This window comes from Phycodurus eques, unplaced genomic scaffold (genome assembly GCF_024500275.1).
Source record: "Phycodurus eques isolate BA_2022a unplaced genomic scaffold, UOR_Pequ_1.1 contig_25, whole genome shotgun sequence".
NCBI classification, from domain to species: Eukaryota; Metazoa; Chordata; class Actinopteri; order Syngnathiformes; family Syngnathidae; genus Phycodurus; species Phycodurus eques.
The window spans coordinates 169536-180056 of NW_026904022.1; the positions used below are offsets into that span (position 1 = coordinate 169536).

The window sequence follows — 10521 nt, forward strand, 5'->3', positions numbered from 1 at the left end:
CTGTGGAGTTTTTGACCAGCTTGTTCAATTGAATTCTAGCGCGTGAGAAGATGCCTGAGGAATGGAGGAAAAGTGTGCTGGTGCCCATTTTTAAGAACAAAGGCGCTGTGGGAACTGTAGCGGAATAAAGTGGATGAGCCACACAATGAAGTTATGGGAAAGAGTCGTGGAGGCTAGAGGAGAAATAGTGAGTATACTGGTAGAAGGATGATGAGGATGGAGCTGCCAGGCAAGAGAGCTCGAGGAAGACCAAAGAGAAGGTTGTTGTGAGGGAAGACATGAGGGCAGTTGGTGTTGGAGAGGAGGATGCAGGAGATGCAGGCTTACGTGGAAAAGGATGACGCGCTCTGGCGACCCCTAACGGGACAAGCCCAAAGGAAAAGAAGGACAACAACAAAATCTAAAATGACCTGTATTCTATTTCTGTGCACAAAACTTTGCCTTTGGTAACAAAACGGCTAATAAATCCTTTTGTGAATATTTGAGTGTCTTCAGAAGCTTTTAAAAGTAGCAATTAGTGTACTTTCCATTTTGTGCAATTACTTAGCTACCAATTTTCTCCAGGTTTCTTCCCACGTTCCAAAAACATGCATGGTTGGTTTATTGAAGACTCTAAATTGGTGTGAATGTGAGTGTGAATGGTTGTTTGTCTATATGTGCCCTGCGATTGGCTGGCGACCAGTTCAGGGTGTACCCCGCCTCTCGCCCGTAGTTAGCTGAAAAAGCTGCCAACACACGCGGTGACTGTAGTGAAGATAAGCGGTTCAGAAAGTGGATGGAAGGACCTTCTGACCATAAAGCTTTTCCACGTTTATTTTGTGAGATCTATTTAATTAGATTAGGGCTAAATGAAGTTACACATTGTGAATGACCTATGGGGTCCCTCAAGGGTCATTTCTTGGACCCCTCCTGTTCAGCCTGTATATGCTACCCTCGGGTCAAATTCTTCAGAACTTGAATTTTGACTATCATAGCTATGCAGATGACACAGTTCTATCTAGCCGTGTCTCCAGATGACTCCAGTTCGGTTACGGTGCTGGGGCACTGGTCTCAAAACAGATAAATATCTGGATGAGCCAAAACCTTCTTCAATTAAGCCACGGCAAAACTGAGATAATTGTTTTTGGCAATAAAGAAAAGAGGATTGCTGTGAGTGAATACTTGAAGTCACTCTCTTTAAAAACCAAAGACCTTAAAAACTCCACACTTTTACTTACTTAAATTTTTTTTTTTTTTTTGCAGCTTCAAGCAGTCACCTCGTGGTGGTGGAAAGGTTTGTGTGGCCCAGTGAGCTAAATTGTCTGGGGCAATATGCTTTTTCACATTTTGTCGTCGTCGTTGACCTGCCCAATTTTATTTCCAATCTATCAAACTCGTCAGGCTTTCACATGAACCTTAAATCTAAATCGAAACCATAGTACACAACATTAAAGTCGCAACATGAGAAAAGATTTACCAAACCATTTTGTTTGTCTTCTTGACTTGCAGACGTCACTGAAGATCATCGTACTGAGCGGCGGGGGCTCTGGGTCCTGCACATTAAAGAGGAAGTGGAGGACGAAGAGGTCCACCACATCAAAGAGGAAGAGGAGCCCATTTTGGTGAAAAAAGAAGAGGAAGAAGGGCGCCCCCACATCAAACAAGAAGAGGAGGGGGACATCAGCAAGGTTCCATCGACTGGTGTCTTTTTGAAGAGTGAAGATGGTCAACGTGAGGAGAGCGGAGGGGCGGAGCCTCCAAGCAGCAGCAGCTCAAGTCAACACATGACAACAGAAGGCGACGGAGACCACTGTGGAGGATCGCCAGCAGACGGACTCTTAGGTCCACTATCACATAGTGACGACGTGACGTCACATCCTCCTCACGCTGATGGTAAACAGTCAGAAGGCGATGTGGCGTGTCAAACTCACAACAAACGATGGAAATATTCTAATTGTGGGAGAACATTTGAACATTTGAAACAACACACGAGACCCCACACTGGGGAAAAACCTTTTGCGTGTTCAGTTTGTGGTCAAAGATTCACTCAGAAAGGAAACTTAACACAGCACACGACAATCCACACTGGTGTGAAACCTTTTTTCTGCACAGTTTGTGGTAAAAGATTCACTCAGAAGACTGATTTAAAAATACACACGAGAACGCACACCGGTGAGAAACCTTATTCCTGCTCATTTTGTGGTCGGCGATTCTCTGTGAAGGAAAGCTTAAAATTACACACAAGAACGCACACTGGTGAGAAACCTTTTTCCTGCTCATTTTGTGGTCAGCGATTCTCTGTGAAGGAAAGCTTAAAATTACACACCAGAACGCACACTGGTGAGAAACCTTTTTTCTGCACAGTTTGTGGTAAAAGATTCACTCAGAAGGGACACTTAAAACTGCACACAAGAACCCACACCGGTGAGAAACCGTTTTCTTGCACAGTTTGTGGTCAAAGATTTTCTGTGAATGGAAACTTAAAAAGACATACAAGAATGCACACTGGTGAGAAACCTTTTTCCTGCTCCGTTTGTGGTCACAGCTTCTCTGTGAAGGCACACTTGAAAATACACACGAGAGCCCACGCTGGAGAGAAACCTTTTGCCTGCTCAAGTTGTGGCCGAAGGTTTTCTGAAAAAGGAAGTTTAAAAAAACACACAAGAACCCACACTGGAGAGAAACCTTTTTCCTGCTCAGTTTGTGGGAAAAGATTCACTCAGAAGGCAGATTTAAAAAGACACACAAGAACGCACTCCGGTGAGAAACCCTTTTCCTGCTCCGACTGTGGCCAAAGATTCACTCAGAAGGGACACTTAAAAATGCACACAAGAACGCACACTGGTGAGAAACCGTTTTCCTGCTCAGTTTGTGGTCAAAGATTCTCTCGCAAGTGTCGGGTTCAGACACACAAGTGTGCGGGTGAGAATAGCAGTGATCAAGAAGCTTTTAATGCAAATTGAAATGTTTAAAAAAAAAAAAAAAAAAAAGTAATTACTAGGTTACTGACTTCCAAAAATCCACATTCTTGTATTCTGTGTAACAGCTTTTATTGTATCTTGTTTTCCATATATTTTCAAAAAGCCATCTGCTGGCAAATGTCGGGAATTAGCATTAGTTTCAAAATACTTTACCACGTATGCCATAGTTCTGGACTCATAAATGTCTAAAGAAAAACGTTCTCTGAAATAGATTCAGTAGTAATTTTAGAATTGTTTTCTGATGAGGTATTTTATTTTTCAGCCAGATTTTGGCCCGCCCACATTTTGGACATGTCAGCCTGTCACAGCCTGAACTTCTATGTTTTCCATGGTGTAATTTTTGCCCATATTGAACTCATACTCATACGTCAGCTAAACTTTTAATTGATTGCAACCACAAATGTATAGTGCAATTCCAATGAAGTTGGAACGTTGTGTTAAACAAATAAAAACAGAATACAATGATTTCCAAATCACGTTCAACCTATATTTAGGTGAATACACTACGAAGACAAGATATTTCATGTTCAAACTGATGAACTTTGTTTTTCGCAGATAATCATGAACTTAGAATTTTCATGGTTACCACTGTGTTAAATCCCCTTTTTTTGAACAACATTCAATAAATGTTTGGGAACTGAGGACACTAATTGTTGAAGCTTTGTCGGTGGAATTCTTTCCCATTCTTGCTCGATATACAGCTTCAGCTGTTCAACAGTCCGGGGTCTCCGTTGTCGTATTTTACGCTTCATAATGAGCCACACATTTTCAATGGGAGACAGGTCTGGACTGCAGGCAGGCCAGTCGAGTACCCGTACTCTTTTACGACGAAGCCACGCTGTCGTAACACGTGCAGAATGTGGTTTGGCGTTGTCTTGCTGAAATAAGCAGGGGCGTCCATGAAAAAGACGTTGCTTGGATGGCAGCATATGTTTCTCCAAAACCTGTATGTACCTTTCAGCATGAATGGTGCCTTCACAGACGTGTAAGTCACCCATGCCATTGGCACTAACACAGCCCCATACCATTACAGATGCTGGCTTTTGAACTTTGCGTCCATAACAGTCCTAATGGTTCTTTTCCTCTTTGGCCCGGAGGACACGACGTCCACAATTTCCAAAAACAATTTGAAATGTGGACTCGTCGGACCACAGAACCCTTTTCCACTTTGCATCAGTCCATCTAAGGTGAGCTCGGGCCCACTAGAAGCCGGCGGCTTACATGCAGTGATTTCTCCAGATTCTCTGAACTTTTGATGATATTATGGACCGTGGATGATGAAATCCCTCAATTCCTTGCAATTGTTCGTTGAGCAACATTGTCCTTCAACTGTTGGACTATTTTCTCCCGCACTTGTTCACAAAGAGGTGAACCTCGCCCCATCTTGGCTTGTGAATGACTGAGCAATTGAGGGAGGCTCCTTTTCTACCCAATCATGGCCCCCACCTGTTCCCAATTGGCCTGTTCACCTGTAAGATGTTCCAAACAGGTGTTTGATAAGCATTCCTCAACTTTCTCCGTCTTCTGCGCCACCTGTCCCAGCTTTTTTAGAACGTGTTGCAGCCATCAAATTCTAAGTTCATGATTATTTGCTAAAAACCATCAAGTTTATCAGTTTGAACATGAAATCTCTTGTCTTTGTAGTGTATTCAATTCAATATGGGTTGAACGTGATTTGCAAATCTTTGTATTCTGTTTTTATTTATGTCTAACACAACGCCCCAACTTCATTGGAATTGGGGTTGTATATAGTATGTGTGTGTATGAATGTCAAATGTGTGAATTGATCACAAAGGCGCTTCTGTCGGCGGCATTGTGTCAGTAACACGAAGAGGCGGTCCATCTCCTCTTTTGTCTCCCGGGGGGGACCACCCACTTTTCGGATGGGCATAAAGGCCGGAGCCCCCTTTGCTTGCTGGCGTGCTCATTCGACCACCTTGCTGAAGACTGGCTCAGCCAGGAAGCCCCACCTCTCACCGCGAGGTGGCAAGGACACATCAGACCTCTTCCCTGCCACTGCCCCGAGCTACCCTACATTCGGGAGACCGACCAGACTGCCTAAATTATGTTCCACGCACGCGAGTCCTGCTTGGGGTCGACTAAAGTACAAATTAGTGCATATTTGGGTTGAAATGAATGAGAAGAGGAATCCCCAGCTCATTTCCACCCTAACATCACAAGTTTAGTCTCCTCTGCCAATGTTCGTCTGTCCCTTGTTTTGCTTTTCCCTGTATTGTTCCCCTGTAGATTCCTCTTGTTAGATCTCATTAAATGTTCTATTAAAAAAAATCTATAATAATCCACTACCTGTGTCAGTTGTGTGTGTGTTCGGGTTGGACAAAAGACCTCTGGTTATCGAGAACTCTTATCTAATTCCGGTAGCAACCTTGAGATTACGAGACTGATAAAAGGTTTATCGTCCCTTTCTCCGAAATTTTATCCACATAAAAAGTGACGTGGTCCTTTACGAGATCTCCTCCCGGTGGGAACACCTCACCAGGGATGTGTCCAGGAGGCGTCCTAAACACATGCCCCGAGCCGCGTCTTCTGGCTCCTCTCAATGCGGAGGAGCAGCGGCTCTACTCTGAGCCCCTCCCGGACTACCGAGCTAATCACCTTATCTCTACGGAAGAGCCCGGACACCTTGCGGAGGAAACTCGTTTCGGCCGCTTGTATCCGGGATCTTGTTCTTTCCGTCACGACCCACAGCTCGTGACCATAGGTGAGGTTAGCAACGTAGATCGATCCGGTAAATTGAGAGCTTCGCCTTTCGGCTTTGCTCCTTCTTTACCACAACGGACCGATTCGAAGTCCGCATCACTACAGAAGCCGCACCGATCCGCCTGTCGATCTCCCGTTCCATTCTTCCCTCACTCGTGAACAAGACCCCAAGATACTTGAACTCCTCCACTTGGGGAAGGATCTCATCCCCAACCCGGAGAGGGCACTCCGCCCTTTTCCGACAAAGGACCATGGTCTCAGATTTAGAAGTGCTGATTCTCATACCAGCCGCTTCACACTCTGCAAACTGCTCCAGTGAGAGTTGGACATCACGGCCTGATGAACCCAACAGAATCACATCATTGCAAAAAGCACCGATGCAATACTGAGGCCACCAAACCGGACCCCCCGAAACGAGTCCGACTGACTGCTGCCAATGCGTACCAAACTGACACCGGTCGTAGAGGGACCGAACAGCCCGTATCAGGGGGTTCGGTACCCCATACTCCCGACGCACCCCCCGAGGGACACGGTCGAACGCCTTTTCCAAGTCCACAAAACACATGTAGACTGGTTAGGCGAACTCCCATGCACCCTCGAGGACCCTGTCGAGGGTGTAGAGCTGGTCCACTGTTCCACGGCCAGGACGAAAACCACACTGCTCCTCCTGAATCTGAGATTCGACTTCCCGACAGACCCACCTCTCCAGCACCCCTGAATAGACCTTACCAAGGAGGCTGAGGAGTGTCATCCCCCCTGTAGTTGGAACACACTCTCCGGTCCCCCTTCTTAAAAAGGGAGACCACCACCCCAGTCTGCCAATCCAGAGGCACTGTCCCTGATGTCCATGCGATGTTGCAGAGGCGTGTCAACCAGGACTGCAACATCCAGAGCCTTGAGGAACTCTGGGCGAATCTCATCCACCCCCGGGGCCTTGCCACCGAGGAGCTTTTTAACCACCTCGGTGACCTCAACCCCAGAGATAGGAGAGCCGGCCTCAGATACCCCAGACTCTGCTTCCTCATGGGAAGGCGTGTCGGTGGAATTGAGGTCTTCGAAGTATTCTCCCCAACGATTCAATACGTCCCGAGTCAAGGTCAGCAGCAGCCCATCCCCACTATACACAGTGTTGCTGGTGCACTCTCTTCCCCCTCCTGAAACGCCGGATGGTGGACTACAATTTCCTCAAAGCCGTCTGGAAGTCGTTCTCGATGGCCTCACCGAACTCCTCCCACGCCCGGGTTTTTGCCTCAGCGACGACCAAAGCTGCATTCCGCTTGGCCAGCCGGTACCCGTCAGCTGCCTCCGGAGTCTCACAGGCCAAAAAGTCCGATAGGACTCCTTCTTCAGCTTGACGGCATCCCTCATCGCTGGTGTCCACCAATGGGTTCGGGGATTGCCGCCATGACAGGCACCGACTACCTTATGACCACAGCTCCGGTCGGCCACGTTGGCAATAGCGGTGCAGAACATGGTCCACTCGGACTCAATATCCCCTGCCTCCCCCAGGACGTGGGTGAAGTTCTGTCGGAGGTGGGAGTTGAAACTCCTTCTGACGGGATTCTGCCAGACATTCCCAGCAGACCCTCACAATGTGTTTGGGCCTGCCACGTCGGACCGGCATCTTCCCCCACCATCGTAGCCAACTCACCACCAGGTGGTGATCAGTTGACAGCTCCGCCCCTCTCTTCACCCGAGTGTCCAAGACATGCGGCCGCAAGTCCGATGACACGGGCACAAAGTCGATCATCGAACTGCGACCTAGGGTGTCCTGGTGCCAAGTGCACGTGTGGACACCCTTATGCTTGAACATGGTGTTCGTTATGGACAATCCGTGACGAGCACAGAAGTCCAATAACAGAACACCGCCCGGGTTCTGATCGGGGGGGGGCCGTTCCTCCCAATCGCGCCCTTCCAGGTCTCACTGTCATTGCCCACGTGAGCATTGAAGTCCCCCAGCAGAACGATGGAGTCCCCAGCGGGAGCGCTCTCCAGCACCTCCTCCAAGGACTCCAAAAAGGGTGGGTACTCTGAACTGCTGTTTGGTGCATAGGCACAAACAACAGTCAGGACCCGTCCCCCCACCCGAAGGCGGAGGGAGGCTACCCTCTCTTCCACCGGGGTGAACCCCAACGTACAGGCGCCGTGCCGGGGGGAAATAAGCATACCCACACCTGCTCGGCGCCTCTCACCGTGGGCAACTCCAGAGTGGAAAAGAGTCCAACCCCTCTCAAGAGGACTGGTACCAGAGGCGAGCCCGACTATATCTAGTCTGAACTTCTCGACCTCACTCACCAGCTCGGGCTCCTTCCCTACCAGAGAGGTGACATTCCACATCCCGAGAGTCAGCTTCTGCAGCCGGGGATCGGATCGCCAAGGTACCCGTCTTCAGCCACCGCCCAGCTCGCACTCCACCCGACCCCTATGGCCCCTCTCACAGGTGGTGAGCCCATGGGAGGGGGGTCCCACGTTACCCTTTCGGGCTCTGCCCAGGCCCGGCCACCAGGCGCTTGCCTTCGAGCCCCACCTCCAGGCTTGGCTCCAGAGGGGGACCCCGGCGACCCGCGTCCGGGCATATATTTTCTTCGTCATAGGGTTTTTTGGAGCCGTGCTTTGTCCCTCACCGAGGACCTGTTTGCCATGGGTGACCTGACCAGGGGCGTGAAGCCCCAGACAACTTAGCTCCTAGGATCATTGGGACACACAAACCCCTCCACCACGGTAAGGTGACGGCTTAAGGAGAGGTTGGGATTTATGTTAAACATAAATAAAAACAGAATACAATGATTTGCAAAACATGTCCAGCCTATATTTAATTGAATACACTACAAAGGCAAGATATTTCATGTTCAAACTGATAAACTTTATTGTTTTTAGCAAATAATCCATCCATCCATCCATTTTCCGAGCCGCTTCTCCTCACACGGGTCGCGGGCGTGCCGGAGCCTATCCCAGCTATCATCGGGCAGGAGGCGGGGTACGCCCTGAACCGGTTGCCGGCCGATCGCAGGGCACATACAAAAAAACAACCATTCACACCTACGGGCAATTTAGAGTCTCTAATTCATGCATGTTTTTGGGACGTGGGAGGAAACTGGAGTGAACCCACACAGGCACGGGGAGAACATGCAAACTCCACAGGCGGGACTGGGGATTGAACCTCGCTCCTCAGAACTGTGAGGCTGACGCTCTAACCAGTCGTCTACCGTGCTGCCCAGTTTATATATATATATATATATATATATATTCATTAACTTGGAATTTTATGGCTGCAACACGTTCCAAAAAAGCTGGGACAGGTGGCAAAAAAGACTGAGAAAGTTGAGGAAAGCTCATCAAACACCTGTTTGGAACATCCAACAGGTGAACAGGCTCATTGGGAACAGGCGGGTACCATGATTGGGTAGACTGACCGAGCAATTCAGGGAATTCAGGGAATTGCTCGGTCAGTCACAAGCAAAGATGGGGGGAGGGTCACCTCTTTGTGAACAAGTGCGGGAGAAAATAGTCCCAACAGTTGAAGGACAATGTTCCTCAACGTACAATTGCAAGGAATTGAGCGATTTCATCATCTACGGTCCAAAATGTCATCGAAAGGTTCAGAGAATCTGGAGAAATCGCTGCATGTAAGCGGCCAGACCGAAAACCAATATTGAATGCCTGTGACCTTCGATCCCTCAGGCGGCACTACATCAAAAACCGACATCCATGTGTAAAGGATATCACCACGTGGGCTCAGGAACACTTCAGAAAACCAATGTCAGTAAATACAGTTCGGCGCTCCATCCGGAAGTGCAACTCGAAACTCTACTATGCAAAGCAAAAGCCATTTATCAACACTACTCTGTGCCCGAATTCATCTAAGATGGACTGATCCAAAGTGGAAAAGTGTTCTGTGGTCCGACGAGTCCACATTTCATATTGTTTTTGGAAATTGTGGACGTCGTGTCCTCCGGGCCAAAGAGGAAAAGAACCATCCGGACTGTTATGGACGCAAAGTTTAAAAGCCAGCATCTGTGATGGTATGGGGCTGTGTTCGTGCCAATGGCATGGGTCACTTACACGTCTGTGAAGGCACCATTCATGCTGAAAGGTACATACAGGTTTTGGAGAAACATATGCTGCCATCCAAGCAACGTCTTTTTCATGGACGCCGCTGCTTATTTCAGCAAGACAACGCCAAACCACATTCTGCACGTGTTACAACAGCGTGGCTTCGTAGTAAAAGAGTGCGGGTACTAGACTGGCATGCCTCCAGTCCAGACCTGTCTCCCATGAAAAATGTGTGGCGCATTATGAAGCGTAAACTAGGACAACAGAGACCCCAGACTGTTGAACAGCTGAAACTGTACATCGAGCGAGAATGGGAAAGAATTTCACCTACAAAGCTTCAACAATTGGTGTCCTCAGTTCCCAAATGTTTATTGAATGTTGTGAAAAGAAAAGGTGATGTAACCCAGTGGGAAACATGAGCCTGTCCCAGCTTTTTTGGAACGTGTTGCAGCCATAAAATTCCAAGTTAATGATTATTTGCTAAAAACAATGAAGTCGATCAGTTTGAACGTGAAACATCTTGTCTTTGTAGTGTATTCAATGAAATACAGGTTGAACATGATTTGCAAATCATTGTTTTCTGTCTTTATTTATGTTTAACGCAACTTAATTGGAATTGGGGTTGTAAGTAAACATTTAAAATCCCGCCACAAATCACTCACTGCTTTACTTTTTCAACACCGTATTACCATTGCTGAACCCGCCACTGCGAAGTTTTTCCGCGGTGACGTCATGTGTCATAATAATTATAATTACATCGTGTGCGTGTGTGTCCCTTATTTTGTCC

General features: G+C 47.8%; 1 protein-coding gene across 1 annotated transcript in view; it reads left to right on the top strand.

Moving 5' to 3' along the window:
- LOC133398196 (zinc finger protein OZF-like) overlaps window positions 1-5264 on the top strand; it is a 12918-nt gene extending 7654 nt beyond the window's left edge. Inside the window, exon 4 of the mRNA XM_061669800.1 lies at window positions 1489-5264. Coding sequence (XP_061525784.1) covers window positions 1489-2942 — 1454 coding nt within the window. The 3' untranslated portion in view covers window positions 2943-5264. The remainder of the gene's footprint in view (window positions 1-1488) is intronic.
- The last annotated feature ends 5257 nt before the right edge of the window (window positions 5265-10521 follow it).